At 41.0% G+C, this 16,983-nt stretch overlaps 2 protein-coding genes across 3 annotated transcripts; both read right to left on the bottom strand.

Moving 5' to 3' along the window:
• Window positions 1-2,291: 2,291 nt before the first annotated feature.
• Window positions 2,292-9,887, bottom strand: fam167ab (family with sequence similarity 167 member Ab). Of its 2 annotated transcripts, none has more exons than XM_082506105.1 (3): window positions 9,711-9,887; window positions 7,102-7,630; window positions 2,292-4,756 (listed from the first exon to the last, which is right to left on the bottom strand). In XM_082506105.1, exons 2-3 carry the CDS (start codon window positions 7,444-7,446, stop codon window positions 4,493-4,495), a joined length of 609 nt encoding a protein of 202 aa, XP_082362231.1. In that variant the 5' UTR covers window positions 7,447-7,630; window positions 9,711-9,887; the 3' UTR covers window positions 2,292-4,492. The 2 variants fall into 2 exon arrangements, with proteins under 2 accessions (XP_082362231.1, XP_082362230.1); XM_082506104.1 differs by having other exon boundaries at window positions 9,745-9,883.
• Window positions 9,888-9,984: 97 nt separating this feature from the next.
• lca5 (lebercilin LCA5) lies at window positions 9,985-16,938 on the bottom strand. Its single transcript, XM_082506103.1, has 9 exons — window positions 16,626-16,938; window positions 14,949-15,354; window positions 14,499-14,740; window positions 14,020-14,325; window positions 13,567-13,704; window positions 13,334-13,430; window positions 12,875-13,011; window positions 12,608-12,782; window positions 9,985-12,498 (listed from the first exon to the last, which is right to left on the bottom strand). Exons 2-9 carry the CDS (start codon window positions 15,334-15,336, stop codon window positions 11,594-11,596), a joined length of 2,388 nt encoding a protein of 795 aa, XP_082362229.1. The 5' UTR covers window positions 15,337-15,354; window positions 16,626-16,938; the 3' UTR covers window positions 9,985-11,593.
• Window positions 16,939-16,983: the final 45 nt, after the last annotated feature.

The following is a 16,983-nucleotide window of genomic DNA, read 5'->3' as shown; positions in this document are numbered from 1 at the left end:
GAAACTTCGTGAATGCTTAAATCTAATCCAAAGAATAAAAAAACTTCCAAAATTGATATTTCACAAAGGAAACTGCTGAATGTTTAAGCTCCGGGTTATGTTTTACTCATACCTTAGTTCAAAATCCATTTTCCAAACACCAGCACAGTCAGAATCAGTTTAGCACTCCATGGATTTATTAGTGTGGTCAAACTTAAAACCTTTTGAATTCATCATGTGCCTTCTTACGCATCAAATCCACCTGCTTTAGATCTTATTTTGGAACCAGTTGATACTAAAAATGTCACTACTTGCTAGATATTTCCAGTAAATCTGTTAAAGAAAAATTTTTACAAAGAGTCAAAGTGACCGAGTAGGACTTGTTGTCATCACATTGTGTAAGTCAGCATCCAAGGACAGTCAATTTGATGGGTAACCCATCAATTTCCAAGACTATATGTCCTGTTAAAACTACATTCTTCTCCAAACTGTGGTGGTTTGAAACCATCTCACTCTAGCAGTAAATCTTTGAGATGAGATGTGCTCAGACACTCCTACACAAAGGCTCAGCATGAGATGCAGTCTGGGATCTGCGCCAGTCTCACCCTGTGGTTCACCTTGGTGAGATCTCTGTTAGCTGTTTGTGTTCGAGCGCGCAGTGCCGCTCTGTGGTGTTACATCTGTTACATCCATTTTTGCTAGATTAACTCCTCTTCAGTATGCAGTATACATAAAATCGAAGTGGAAGACAGTATCACAACTTTCTTGAAACAGAACGGAGATCAAACATCTCTCACTCTCTCTCCCAAAACAGCAGATTATTTAACCCTCAGTGTGGCCTACTTTTTATTGCATACCACACTGGGCCTTTATTCTTGAGATTTTATGCTTCTCAAACTGACAGTGAATGACTGTATGCATGTCATTTTCAATTCAGTTCAATTCAATTTCAATTCATTTTTTAAAGATAGCACCAAATCACAACAACAGTTGCCTCAAGGCGCTTTTTGTCATGTAAATGAGATGGTTTAGGTATGAAATTATTAAAATAACCAACTCTAGGGACAGCTGTTGAACGGAGCGGGAATCCATCCATTTCCTTCCACATGTCCAATCGAGGGTCATGGTTGGGATATAACCTATCCCAGTTGTTGAGGGCAAGAGGCAAGGTTGCACACTGATGCCCCATTTAACGTCACCTTTTTTAAATTGCTTTATTTTTAACATGCATGTCTTTGGACTATGGGTGGAAGCTGGAGTACTTGGGAGAACACGCAAACTCCAGAGTAAAAAGCTTCCACCAGCTGGTGGATTCAAACCCAAGACCTTCCTGCACTGATGCGATGCTGCTAGACTCCAACACTGGAATCTAAACCGTTTTTTAAAAATATCTGGCTCCAACTGCATTGATTTGTTTCCAGTATTTTACTTTAAAAACATAAAAAATCATGGTAACTACACCTTGATGGCCTGGAACGTTTTAGAAAATGCATGTAATGGCCCCACTGGCAGCCTTTCATGTAGAACGAGTTGTGGCTTTCATCTGCAATAATCCCAAATAAAGCTGGAGCTCATGCATGAAAATCCAGTCTCAGCATAATCATTCACGACTCAGGCCGCTTCAACCGCTTCATAAGGAGAGAGACACGGGGACCAGGAAACGGCGTAAATCAACTCTAGCATGCAAAGCTGACCATTGTCTTCACATGCACTGTTAGGTGGCAGTTTCACTCGCTTGAAAGAAACAGAAATACATTTTCTGACAGTGATAGATGAGAAAGCGGATGCTATTCTCAAAGCAACCTGTTAGCACAAGCAGACGAATCAGCAGCCTGCCCCTTTTGGAAAGAAATTTTTACACCTCGTGAATGAACTAAATCAATCCAACATGTTAGATGAAGTAATGAGGTGAGAAGGCCTAATTTTCTCCACTTTCTCCCAACTGTTTTTTTAAGTATTTATTTTTTAATTAAGGCTTGATATGAGTAGGGTTGTATCAGAACAAAGAGTTCTGATATTGTCTTGAGTCAAGAACCAAACCCCTCCAACACACTTACCACTGGTGTTTAAATAAGAGCATTAGTGATGTAAACACCATCCTACCTCCATCTGGTTCACTGTGTTTGGGAGACAGGCTTTATAGGGAAAATATAAGATGCTACTGGTAATGATTTTCCTTTAAAGGCAGCAAATTAGACAGTGAGAAAGTAATTTAGTGCATTTAGTGCATCCATCTCTTGATGGACTACTTCTTTCCTTTACATCTTTTGAGAACACTGTTAAATGGGGCAAAGGCTAAGTATTAAGATAATCTAAGCTATAGTAGACACTGTGGTCTTTTTTATTATTTCAGAGGGTGTTACAGGAGGTAATCTGTTCTGCTAATACCACTGCTGAAAACAAATAAAATCCAAGGCATGTGGGAAAGCTTTAAATCTCTGATATTGCATTTGTTATATATCAAAACCATGAGACAAGCTCTTTTTCATTGTGCATTCATTTCCCTTGGACTAAACATGACTAAACAAATTCCATGCACTTATACAGTAATATGTAAAAGTCTTTGACCAACCCACATCTGTAACCTGGCTAGATGGATAGATGGAAATACAGTATAGTAGGAAAGAGCAGAGTTTGTACAATTCTAATGAGCATGAAAATCAATATTTGGTGTGACTCTTAGTCTTCAACACAGACTGAACTCTCTTATGCAAACATTTCTTTTAAGGAGTCTTCAGGAATAGTTCTCCAGGCATCTTGAATGACATTCAAAACTCCTCTTTGGTTGTTGGCTGCTATTTGTTCCATTCTTTCTAAAAATGATCCCACACTGCTTCAATAATGTTGGACTCCGGGTTCTGGGGAGGCCAATCCATGAAGGAGAGTAATCCATTGTGTGTTTTTCTATCCAGGTATGCTTTTACTGTATCTGCAGTGTTTTTTGGGATCATCATGCTCACAAATGAAGCTGCTGCCAATCAAACGCTTTCCAGAGGGTAATGCATAGTAGATCAAAATCTGGTGGTGCATTCAGAATTCCAGCAGTTTTAACAAGACCTCCAGCATCACTACCTGAAATGCAGCCCAAGACCTGCCTGTAGACACTCACTGTTGTACCTCTATCCTGACCTCCTCCATACATATTGATAACAACTGCTCAAACCAACTGAACCGAAAATTTTAATTTTGGATTAATCATTCCAGAAGACCTGTTTGGCACACAACGGCCTTTTCTTCATGTTTCCCTTCCTTAAGAGTAGCTTCTTGACAGCCACCCTTCCACTGAGACTATTTCTGATGGACAGTAGATGCAAAGGCCTAAGGGCCAGATTCATCTCTTAGGTTTTGCGTCAGATCTTTGCTAGATTTGTTTTCCTATTTCTTAAGGACATGACTTTCAGAGACTGTTCATCAGCTGCTGATAATTTTTAGACCTAAGACTTCTTTTGTCCTTCACTTGTCCAGTGTCCTAATTTTTTAAGAACACACTCCACACAATGCAGAGACACGCCAAGTTTTAGCTCTTTGGGAATCACCTTGTGGGCAAGGTACAAGGAGTTGGACAAAAAACACGTGAAAAAATCCAATGTCTAAAGAAAAACATCTGCACAGTACTGTACTATAGATGCAAACCCGAAGTCAGTGTCTTGTAAAGAAAAGGTTGCCTTCAATTATAGTCAATTATAACTGTGATTCCAGCATAAAAAAGGGGTCATAGCAAGACGCACATAATCATGTCAATGGGCGCTCACAGTGATCTACATGAGTTATAATTTAGTGTTCATCCGCGAAAACAAAGCATGTTTTTGTTTCAGACTGACAAGGGCAACTCACATGATTACTATTAGAGCAAAAGGCAAAGCTCCAGAGACTAAGCTCAGAAAGGAGTGTAATTTGACAATCATTACACCGAATAAACCATTATATCCATGATATTCTACAAACACAAATGAGCATACAGCGCTCAGTCTCTATAATATTAAGGCATCACTTTGAAAACAACAACAACAAAACTTACAAGGTAGAAACAAATCTACTAACTGTGATTGTCACTGAAAATGTCCTAAAGAGGTCTGAATGTGGTGAAAATATATATATATAAACATTTAATCTGTGCGTGATAAAGTATGGCAGAAAGTAGATGGTAATACTTAAGGTAATCAGTACTAATATGGTTTAAAAAACAACAGAAGCATGCCTAACACTGCTTTTGCACTGATTCAAAAACTGCATGTACTCTGTTTCAAGTCGTGGAAGGCTAAAAGTATGAAATCTGCTCCAGGGCTGAGTTTAGTGGCAAAAACACCACACTTACTAAAACTCTTCCTAATCTCTTAAATCTCTCTCTTTGATTTCAGTGAGCATAAAAATGGGTGTGATGTGGTTTTATCTCTGAAAACAGAAAAGATCTGATCATTATCTAATCACTGCGGCTGGCCGGCTGCACTCAAGAGAAGTAAGTATATAAAGGGTCTTTTGTATTCAGGATTTTTTTCTTCTTCCGTCGTTACCACTAGCAGAGCGAGAATCGGCGAGAGTTAATGTTCATCTTGGTGACTCCGATCAGTCTCAGCGGGGCAGAGAGGCCGAGGCCCGGGGTGACCGGGCATTCACACAACAGGTCCGACAGCTCATCCCGTTCCTCGAGGCCAAAGGTGGCGTCGTTGAGCATTCGGCGATGCAGATGGCACGTCTGTTCAATCTTCAGCTTGTTGATGTCACTCCGAAGCCGCATGAGCTGCCTCGCCAGCTGCTGGTCCTGCAAGCGCATATCTGTCTGCAAAAGAGAAGACAAAGGTGTCGGGATGGAAGATGAATTTGTTCATTTTATACGAAGCCGAATGGACGCGTCAAAGTGTCATTTTCTAAAAGATTGAAAGCTAAAACTAATCTATTCTAAGCTTAATTATTCTTTTCATTTATGGAGGACTCAATCACACCAACATACTGTGTATAGTCCACCTGTGGAGCTTGACCAGAGGTGCTTCTGTGAGGTCCTTTTTTGTCAAAAGAAGACTCACGGTGGGATACCGTGGTGCTCTTCTTTGTTTGTGTCCAAACATCTACACAAAGATGACAATCATCTTTATTGTTTGTAGCCACGTACTGTGAGTCTGCCTTTTATCAGTGCTTCTTTGTGCGCACAGTCCAAGCATATGAGCTATGGCTGAATGTGCAGAGTAATTGAGCAGAGTAAAAATGATTACAGTTGCAGAAATTGCTCGCAACAAATGCCAGATTCTGCTGCCTGGGGTCACAATCAGTCTCACTCACCAATAAGAATGAATGGGATTCTTCTGCCTGGTGATTAAACATCGCGTGCACTGTTAAACTCTAATTAGCTAAGAAGCGTGAACTTTTCTACTTGAACTTTGAGTGTGGAACAATGCCTCCTAAATTACACAACCAAAAGAAAAATATAAGGAAAAATAAATCAATTGCAGTCATAATCATACAATTGAATTAATCCAAGTATAGTATAAGACTCTATCCTAACTGTACTGTACTAATTACAGGACAACAGAAAGCAGTAGGTACAAGGGAACAAGAACTATTCCCCCTTTATATGTAATCACGAGGACAAAGGGGAAGCATGCTGTATTTTCTGTTTTGTATAGGAATGAAAGTTCTGCACATCTTGGGACTGCTATGCTGATCAAACATGGTCACAAAGGGAGAATAATTACTACAATTCACACTACACTAATTTGTGGAACAAAATATTACTAGAACAAAAATGGCCTGTAAATGGTCTGTATTTGTATAGCGCTTTACTAGTCCCTAAGGACCCCAAAGCGCTTTACACATTCAGTCATCTACCCATTCACACACACATTCACACACTGGTGATGGCAAGCTACATTGTAGCCACAGCCACCCTGGGGCGCACTGACAGAGGCAAGGCTGCCGAACACTGGCGCCACCGGGCCCTCTGACCACCACCAGTAGGCAACAGGTGAAGTGTCTTGCCCAAGGACACAACGACCGAGCCTGTCCAAGCCGGGGCTTGAACCGGCAACCTTCCAATTACAAGGCAAACTCCCAACTCTTTGAATTAAATCAAGCAATAAGGGTGTGATTGAAGTGCAAGCTTTCATTCAATGGCTTTAACAAAAAATAAATAAATTTCAAATTAAAATTAATTTGACAATTAAATGCCCAGCATCTTCATGGTCAGGTGATTTTGACTGCCGAAGCAGACACAATATCTGAAGTTGATTCAGTGTGTTCTGTTTGTATTTTATAGCTTTTGATTGCAACATGACGTCTGAAGAAATGTCAGGCCAAGTCAGGGCTGCGTGATGGCAGAATTATTTCCATGGTAGAGGTCTATAATCAAGACACAACTTCATAAATGGAAATACAGATGCAACAAGAAGGTCAGATTAGACTTTGCTCATGGCGTAAAGCAGACTACAGCAGAATATAGATGGAGGCATTGCTATGGCATGGTTCATGGGCATGGTCCATACATGCCCATATTGCTAATGTGTCTACTGATAGAAGGAGCAGAATGCATCGTGAAGTGTACAGGGCTACACTCTCTGCTCAGATTCAGCCAAATGCTTCAGAACTGATCAGACAGCACTTCACAGTGCAACCAGATAATGACCCAAGGCAAACTGCTGAAGCAACCATTAGTTTCTCAAGAGAAAGAAATGAGATTGTTCAATGGCCAAGTCAACCAACTGATCTCAACTTAATAGAGCATGCTTTTCATGTTACTGAAGACAAACCTGAATGCAGAAAGACCCACAAATAAGCAGCGACTGAAGGTGGGTTCAGAATGGGGCTGACAGAGCACCTCATTGAGAGGAAACAAAGTGTGTGGTGATGTCCATGGGTTCTAGATTTCAGGCAATTACTGACTGCGAAGGATTTTCAACTAAGCAGCCTGAACTTATCAAAAGACCCATGTGTTCCTCTTTTGAACACGTGTAGCCAATATTAAATCCCTCATTATGGCCATGTTCCCTGTTTCCTTAATTCCTTTTATGAAGTGTTAGTACAAAAACATGCTGCAAGCTGATTACACTGTAACCCAAAACATTTCTGAAAATCTATGAGAAATTAGAACAAAATAAAGATTAGATGGTGGTGATAATTTAGACAGTGCCTCACCAGTTCTCTTCTGAGCCAGGTTAGAGCTTCATCAATGTTTTCAAATCCCTTAAGTTCACCTGATGGCAACTTGGGCTGACTCACATCTGGGTCCACTGAAGTCTCCTTGTGTCTAACTACTTTCCCTTTAGTCCCAGTTTCTGAGTCTCTGAAGCGATCTGCCTCAAGCCGGGCTTGCCACTCCAGGTAGGAGGGTCTCCTGGTCTCCAGTCTTAGTTTCTCTGTTAAGGCCTTCAAAGTCATCAGATGGTCATCTGTAGGCAAATCTACACCTTCCCCACAGTCTGCCTCGTCCTGGACATTTGTCCTGTTAACCACGATCTGTGGAGCTGAGTGCGAATTCATTTTTAACCTGTTAAATACAAAAACAAAACAAAAAAAGCTATCTGGCCTCTTTCGTCGCTATAAGGCTATCAGGCTTCCATTCTGTCTGTCCAGCATTCACTTTTCTGCCCTTTATATTCTTCAGGAGACCCAGTCTTCAGTCTTTAGTGGAATCAGATGCTTCAAATGCAGAATATCTGTAGATCTGTAGAAGAAAAAAGACACAGGTTATGAAACATTTGCTGAGAATAACAAAGGACAAACCTAATGTGCCAACATAGAGAAAAAAATGAGATTACACTCTAGAAAGACCTTCATTGTATTTCTATAAACTGATCTGGATGAAGCATGTGGCCTCTCTAATATCAGAAATTAGGGGACAGCACACAGAGGGGGATAAAACACCTCCTGGATTTTCATTTAACAGAAACAAACTGTTTCCATAGCAACAACAGAGGTGCTATAAATGAATCAGCAATTTCCGACCTCCTGTCCACGAGGCTTATTGCCTCAATAAACCCAAAGCCACAATGAATGTGAATGTGCTTTTTTAAAAAATAAAATAAATAAAATAAAAACCTTCTCAGGACCTGTTGAGTTGGAATGCAAGACCAGTTACAACTGGTAAAAGGGGCAGCAATAGCAAAAGCACTCTTACTGCTCAGTGTCTTCCTACTGAGTCCATAAGATCTCAATAAGTGGTTGGGGTGTGCTGTTATTCTATAATAGCAGCAGTGAAGTCCCTGCCCCTGGATCTAATGATACAGCCGGCTTGGCTGCTTTGCAATGGAAAATAGACTGTGATGAGTAGCTGACTTTTTAGTAGCCTGGGAATGGATGCTGTCTTCGTTATCTGCATGAATCAGTGCATTGCTGAAGTCCGCACTGTGTAGAGAGAGCATTAAAGCTGGAGGCAGGCATTTTTAACTTTGTAAGGACCGTTCGTGTACAGTGAGGAACTGGTTAGATTGTGAATAGGGACTGCTTATCCAGAACACTTAGAAAGGATGTGGAAAAGTGTGTCTGTATCACATAATGAGCTGTGATCACAATTATAAAGAAATAGAGAGGTTTTTGTTGTTGTTTTTTTTAAAACCCCTCTTTACTGGCTGGTCTGGTGAAGTCAGTGACTTTTTTGAATAGGCCAGCAGGAACTCTGCCTCTCTAGGAAGCCAAGTTTTACATCCTGAATATCAAATTCACCCAGGGCATATAAAAACACTGTCAAATGTTAGATGTCAGGGAGGGGGTGGCAGTGGGGGAAGTCCAGCTGTCCCTATCCAAATGTCCTAAGTGAATCAGCACACATCACCCATACATTCCTCTGGTTTAAACTCCAGTTGCCACACTAATAAAATATATTTTGTGGTGTTGGGACTTCTGTGAGATGCCAAAACCTGGTCTGGCTGAGCAGCTTAGGAAGTCTGGCTCTCCTATCTGGAACATGAGGTCATGTCTACGTAAGAAACACAACCACAGAGTAACTAAATGAAGCTTTAGCGTATAGTCCTCCAATCTATAATAGAACCTGACCCTGAGTAATTTGCAGGGATTTCAATTTCATCTTTGATACTGAGCATAACCGAAAGAAATTATCTCCAGGTTTGTGTTAGTAGTGTAAACACTGCTGCAGCGTATTGATTTTTTCCCCCGTGTTGTGGCAACAGAAGCCCAATAAAGCAGTCTGTAGTTCAAAGTGAACCAATCTTTGCATTTGTAACCCTAAAGTAGACATCGAAGCTCTACAGTTCTGACTGTATTCAGAAAAGAAGCGATTAACTTGATCATAACTCACAATGGAAGTGACAAAGACACTCTTGAGAGTTACAACATTTGAAATATATAGATCCATATAACAGTAATAGTAATGATAAAGGTAAAACAGTACTTGTTATTATATAACTTGAAGTCGTATCTGAAATGGAGAGAACCATTATGATTTTAAGTGCCATTTAGTTCTGACAGTGAAAGCGGGCATGTAATAAAAAAGTGTTTTTTAAATTAATTATTATTTTTTATTTATGAGAAAATAACATACTGATAGTTCTCACAGCATAAAAGAAACAATTGTGATTACTATTGCGCTCACTGGGGAACAAACACCATCTGTAAAGATAACATTTTTCCTTCTAAATCCCCTGGAACATCTTGTACGATGATTTATTTTGCATGTGATTCATTTCAGCCTATTCCTGCTTTTCTGGCAGCGTGCTGCAAGGTGATACCCTGAGGGGGGGGGATCACCTGAAAACTCGGCTACGCACGTAGACTACGACTTCGTTTACCTTTCAGGAACCTCCCAGCAGCGGTCCAACTTACCACGCTGAATCCTGGCAGCCACATCGGCGCAGACCATCACCGCCAGTCTCTCGCTCCCTGATAAGATCCCCTCTATGGCTCTGCGGTGCACTTATTTTTGAGCAGGGAGCTACCGGAGGAGGGGCGGGAAGGTTGCGTCAGGTTGTGGTTGCTTGGAGACGTCCAAGGAATCCGACTTCCCGCTAGATGAATATTACTGCAAGTGCGCCACAGTCTGATGACCAGGAGACAGCGTCACTATTGTACAAACCTTTAATTCATTCAACAATTTTAAACATTAGACGAAATGTAACTGGTTACATGTTTCATATTAAATAAGCTTCACAGAATAAATACAAAGAGTTTCACAAGTAAATAATAGGTATCAACTTTAGACTGAGGGCAGAGACAGCTTTGTGTCACATTTAAAAAGTGCTTTCTGAATGAAGCTCGAGTGTAATAACAAATGATTATTAAAATAAGAGCATTTTGTGTCTTCATTTCATTTCAATAAAGCCATCAGATTGCTTACTACAGGGCTGATTGCCTTTTTGAAAGTAAAGCGCTCCCATCACAAGACATTTAGTGCAGAAAGGAAAAGAGAGAAGGATCTGGCAACATTAGGCTGATGTTACATTTTCTGGTGCAGGGCATGGACTAAGCTGGTATTGGTGGGTTTAATACAGATCATTATTTACACAATCTTGTAGATTAGTGAACATAATGTAAAAAACAAAAAAACAACCAATTAAACAAAAATGGTAATGAGAACTGCTGTGGCTCTAGGGTTAGATGGAGGCTGGTGATTTGCTGTGGCAACCCCTAAATGGGTTGGGCGAAAGGAAGACCTGGGACTTACATGTGCTTAGAGTGCTGGTAAGATTACATATAAAATTGAAAACTCGTTTATCATACAGTAACAGTCAGATGTTGTACAGGCGATCTACACATGGTGTGATTGTCTTGTCATTTAGGGGTACATTTTTATGTCAAAATATCTGCAAAAGAATTAAAGGAGTGGGAAACATATTTTGGCACCACTGGAGAACACATCCCTTATGGCCTTCAAGTGGATTTTAATTCAAGTGATCTGAAAGGGAGAGACTCCTGCATCTCCACAAGGTATTGTTTAAAAATAAATTCAGTTGATGACTGAAAAAACTGGCCAATGACAGATCTAGTGGTTTATTTAAAACTAAATCAAATCTGTGTAGACAGTGATGATTCAATGCCTTGAGCAGAGGACATTCACCTGATACAGTAGAGTTTAAATCCAGTGTGAAGCCATCTGGTAGGAGGCGTTTTGAACAGAGAAGGGGGAACTGTAGGAAGGGTGCTATTATGTACCATGCATTGTAATTTCTTCCTCCCTACTGCAGCCCTTTCAGATTATGGGAAAATCTATGATTACAAACTATCTGACAAAGACAAAAAATATCCCAAACTATACAAAACCCAGCAAAGCACTAAAATATCTAAATGGAGTAAGAGCTTCAGTCATAGTCTGTCAGAAAAGCTACTCTTTAATTTTCACAGGTGCTACAAATAAAAATCACTGTTATGAGAGTTAAGCTGGTTTTAAAGGAACGTCTAAGAAAAACAATGTAACAAACGTACAAATTGCACATTAACCCATTGATCCTTTTTCTTAACTGCTTGTCCACCTTAGGGGTGTTTTGAGTGACTGATCCAACTGGACAGAGGCAGTTAAAAAGGACTGATGGATGAAACAAATCAGTTTCTGCAAGTTTCGTCTTATTTTGATGTTCTCATATTTTTAATGCTGGGTTGTTCTTATATTTCATAAATAACCTCTCAGATTTGATGGTTTGCCATCAAAGACCCAGACTACTTTCAATCTAAATTAATTTCATAATGTGAGTTCCTCAATCTCGTCTTCGAAGGAGGTGATGGCACGGATGGCAGGTCTGCTATCTGCAACATGGAGGGTGCTAAAGGAGGCTGCTGGAGCAGTGAGAGATCCTGAGTTGAAGTTGAGCAGTCCATCCCTTCTTGAACGCACTCCATTGGTTGTTGGAGGACTATTAAGAAGCTCCAGTTTATTGGAGGTATTCGCACCATCACCAACAGCTGTGGCTTGGGGACCAAACAGCTGGTGCATTAGACTTAACTTCCTGTCCTTTCCCTGAGCTTTTTCTGTCTCCCTCTCCTCTGCCGCACTGATATTAAACACCCCTATTGCTTCTAACGCAGATTCCTTGTCCTCTTTGGGTGGAGGTGGAGGGAAGCCAGAGGAACCACGGAAAGTTGAATGTACAAATGAAGGTGCGTAACCTCCAAATGCCAAGTCATCGCTGGAGATTTGAGACCGGAGCGCTCTCCTCCCTATCCCTGCTGTAACTGCTCCACCCTCTGTGCCTAGTCTCCTCCTTCCACCTTCTTTGCTCCCAGGACGCAAATCATCCGGCTCCTCTGAATTAGTTAGGCTGAAAATCGAAGAGTTATGGTTCCTTTGCTCAGGAGGGCGTGGAGAAGAATGTTCACCGAGACCCTTATTGGACTCAGAAGGACTCGAGGCAAACAAGGAATCCTGGGCCCCCTGTTTCTGACTGTCTATTTCCCGCATCTTTGCCAGCAGCTGCTCTTTTTTGCGCCGCGCTTCTTCTGATGCTTGCTGACAGGCCAGCGCCTCCTGATTCCATCTCTCCACCTCTCCCTGGACATGACCGTGCTTCTTGTAGTTATCATCCCCATTCTGGTTGAACAGGAAACTCGTCCACTTTTGGCCCTCTTCATCCTTTTCTTTCTCCGAGCCTGTTGGGATAGCGTTCCTCAGATTAAAGTACAAACAATGCTGCTTCGACAAGCTTTTTATAAGTGAAGTATATGCTCTACAACTACTCTTAACTAATCTTTGGCTTACCGTTTCTTAAAAACTTTGCCTTAACTTCAAGCGCTTTCTGTTCCTGATCAAGGTACTTTTTGGCCTCTTTCTCTTCCTTCGCCAACTCCTTCTCCTCATGTCTTTCTCTACTCTTTTGTTCCCAGTTTGGTCCCCTGTCTTCTGCCTCTGCTTGATTGACCGCTCTGTTAAGCTCCTGATAGCAGAAATTTGAAAAGTGATGAATGACAACAATTAGTGGTAAAAGATGTGGACAAAGTAAGTACAAGGAAAGAGTAGACATAACACCTTAAGTGATAAATATTCATCAGGTGGATGTTCCCTGTACTCGCTGGCATCTGTGATAGCAGGGGGAGGCGTGGGAAAATCCAGACTCAGCATCCTGCCTTCAGTCTGTATCGCCTTAGAGCTGCTCCTGCTGGGAACTATGTGTGGGAAAAGTATAAAATCACTTTTACTCAACATATTTCTGACCATCCCATTACACAAAGCACTATCATTACTTATAAGCAATCCTGATTGCTTTTTAGCCACCATGCATATTTATTAGTATGGATTCAGACACAGCCAATGAAGTTACAGCAAAAACATGTATCAAATATCAATGTGGGAAAAAAATTCAGGCTTTCCAAAGGATTCTATCCGACACAAAAAGTGAATTTTGTGACTCATGATACCATCTGGCATCCACTTTTTGATATAAAGTCAAATGAACTACACAATAAGCCTCAGCAAGTTAATTGTTACCTTTGTGCTTTGTGTCACTTTCAGTCTCTTTTTTTTGTGAGGGTTTCACCATGCGATTGGCATAAATATTCTTCGCATCGAGTTCTCTCTCCTTTTCCTGAACATTTTAAGAAGAAATAAAAAAAAACAACAACAAAAAATACTGTTTTACACAATGAGCAATCTGCTTTTGATGCACAGTCCTGCTTTCGATGGCAGCGGCTACTTTTTAAGGTTATTTTTTGTACATGTACCTTGAGTTTATTGTTCAGTCGTTCAAGTTCCTCCTGGAGAGCCCTGATCTCTTCCTGGGTACTAAGTGTCTTCTTCTTCTCTGCGACAAGCTGTCTCTGATAACTGCTATTTCTTAGCTCCATGCTACGCTCCACCTCCTTCAAACACAAACACTCATTGAAAGTTGCTGCATTGAAAGGGAACCCATGGTTTAGGATAAAAACAATAAATGAGAATTACAATTTTGAGTGTTCACTGACAAGAGATTGCACATAAATGTGCATCAGTTTGTTATATTGTAAACCAGAAACCCAACATTCAACATGTTCCAGGTTAATCATTCATGCTACAAAGCAGTATGTGAGGCTCTAGAAATCAGGGTTAATAAGACTTAATTTCAGGTCAATAAGTATTTAATCGGAATCCAGAAGATCCAGAAGAAGGTTAGATCTTTTATTCCACTGTCTATTTACCTTAAGCTTACGTTCAGCTTCTTGGGCCCGCAACTTCTCTTCCTCTAGCCTGCGGCTGAGCTCCTCTCTGGCTCCTAAATCCCGCTGCTCGACCAGCTTCTTCAGCCGTGAAATGGTAGCTTGACCCCTCTGAAACCGCTCCTCGGTGTCCCTCAGCTGGCGCTCAGCTTTCCGTTCCCGTTCTTGGGTGCGCCTGAGACGTTCACGCAGCACGTGGATCTCGTTGGAGTGCCGGGATAAGAGCTGGGAGATTTCGCTTTCTGTATCATCGTACCGCTGCAGGGCTTTCTCTTGACGCACCTGAAGCTGAAGCATGGCAAAGGTTGCATTGAGAGTGGTGAAGAAGAAGGAGAATTGTAATTGATTTTCCTGTAAAAAAGTCTGTTTCTTTTTTACTACAAACATGAATAAAAGCCATAAAATTATTTAAGAACACTCTTCCTTCAAAGCATTTAAACCAAATATTGAAACAGGCCTACCTGTCGAAGAATTCGATTTTCTTTCTGCAGTTCGTCCGTGCGCTGCTGCAGCTCAGAAAGAGCATTGCGCAATTCATTGATTTTTAGGAGGCGGGCCGAGAGCATCCGCTTGGTCACCAGGTCCAGGTCTTTAGGTGGTGTGGACTCCTTGCTGTGAGAACGCACCCCCCTTTGATACTGCTGGGTCAGGGGGTGACCACCTGGTCGCTGTGGGCGAGACAAGCCCCGGCGCCCCAAACCACCTGCAAAGCAGAGAAAGACATATCATGTAAAATCTAAAAACATGATGACAAAAGCTCCTATGAAAAGATTTTTTCTAAGTCAATCAGGCAGTCAGAATGTGCCTTACACTGCCATTATCTAAACAGTCAATTTAATCGTCGAATGAATGAGATTTTAGCCTCATTCATCAGTTTAACTGTTTATCCACTTCGTTCCTTCTTCACATACCTGTCTTGTGGAGAGGGCTGCCAGAGATCCTCTTTGCCCGCACCCCTCTATGTGGGGTGGGTGAAGGAGTCCGGGACCGGGAGTACGGTGAGACAGAGCACTCTGAATGAGACTCGTTTTCATAATTCTCAGAATAAAATGACCCACCACTTTTGCTTCCCTCTCCTTCTGACATCCGATCCCGATCAGGATCTGAATGCCAAGTTCTGGTTATAGATCTGACATCACCTGAGTCAACTTTTGTATCCTCGCTGTGCATCTTGTCCCAGAAGTTCTGTTTGTGTTCCTGGACGGATGAAGCCCGAGAATCTTTCTTTGTACTACGGCAGGACTGGCGACTTAAATCCCGGTTGTCTTCATATGGGTGAGCTACTTTTTCAGATTCCATGTCGTCACTTAAGACATGCTGGATTTAAAAAACAAGAACAGAGAAACAAAACAGATTATGAAGTGTAGTGAATTTTGCTCTTTAAAATTTAGGTTGTTACCTTTGAACTGAGCTCTACATTTATAATGAGTAATGTTCAATCAAAAAGAATATTCTTAAAGCTAAAAGAAGCTAAGCTAACTGGTTTCGTTTAGGTTTTTAGTTTTATGTGTCTTGGTCACCAAGCAACAAGATGTGTGAGGCAGAATTTTCCATGAGACTGAATCCCGTATGATATGAGTGGTCTCTGCAGTAGAAAACTAAACGGTACATTGCCTCCATCTGCCCTGGTGACTTATTAACGACTGAATGTAGCACAGTGCACAAAGCTTATCAATTAAATAAATAAAAAAAGATAAAAGAAAAGAAAAAGTAGAATTAAAGTGATGTGAATAAGGGTATCCTTTATTCACACCTTTATTAAGAAGATGTGATTTTACATATTCACATATATTGTATATATAATATTCTCTTAGAAAATAAAATCTTGCTAAAATGTTGGAAAAGGAATATATTTCTGTGAAGAAAGTCAATATCGAGTAAAATTTAGGGAATTCTCACTGCTATTAAAGTATACTTGCTGACAGGACATTAAGAATCGCCAGAAAACAGAAGCAAGTATCTGTGAGGGTCACTTTATATATCAAATTCTAGTCGACTTTGTCCTCATGTCTTCATCGCATCTTTTGCCTCAGGAGGAACCTGGAGGAAATAGCAGCCCATCATTGCCATTTCCTCTAGATTCCTGGTCAGTCTAATAAAATCGAGTCTCAATATTAAGTGAAGACAAAGGATGCCCTGGCTTACAGCAGCGGCACTGCCCTGCACTTTGTGGATCGAACTGACGGGATTAAAGTAAAGCGTGTGCTGTTCCAGGTACTCTGTTGTTGACAGATTGCCTGTCAATTAAAAACAACGAAATGTATCACCTGGACTTTATCACATAACTCACCGAACCCTCTGTTAGTTTATGTATCTTGCACATTTCAATTATGTGCAAGCAAAAGGCAAACGAAACTTTAAAAAGCTCTTCGACGACATAATATCAGTGTCACTGTAAAGCTAACGGTGCCGCTAGGTGAATAACAGCTAACAACAGCCACTTAATATTAGCATAGCAACACAAAATCACCACCATCATCAACAGGTGGAGTGTGCTGTAGCGTTCGGAATCTTTCAGCACTAAACTGCGCTAACTTACAAATGTATGTTAATGTTGCTCAGTTTCCGCCTGAATGTGCAACACTTACCCGTTTCTTGTTTTGATTGGATCGGCTACTGCAAGCTAAAGAGCTATTAGCAAGGTAGCTTGAACTTTAGCTAACTTAGCTGCCGTTAGATATAAAATAAAGACTATGGGTTGTACACCCGTTTTTGAAATAAACTGTCATGGCTGTCGCTTTATCAATAACAAGAGAAAAACAGCACGTCGTCGGCTAAAAGTAGTCCTTCTCTTTAGTGCCATAGAATTTCTAATAGCATTTTTTCCAGTCCACGCCTAGACGTTTGCTTCAGAGTAGCTGCTGACGCCGTACCATGGCAACCGCAGCTCTCACTGCAATACTACCCTACCACCAGAGTGGCGCTGTTGTACATGTTATGGATGGT

This window comes from Aulonocara stuartgranti (genome assembly GCF_965226115.1).
Source record: "Aulonocara stuartgranti genome assembly, chromosome: 15".
Lineage (NCBI taxonomy): Eukaryota > Metazoa > Chordata > Actinopteri > Cichliformes > Cichlidae > Aulonocara > Aulonocara stuartgranti.
The sequence above is the reverse complement of the archived record's forward strand: the minus strand, read 5'-3'. Positions and strand labels throughout refer to the sequence as shown.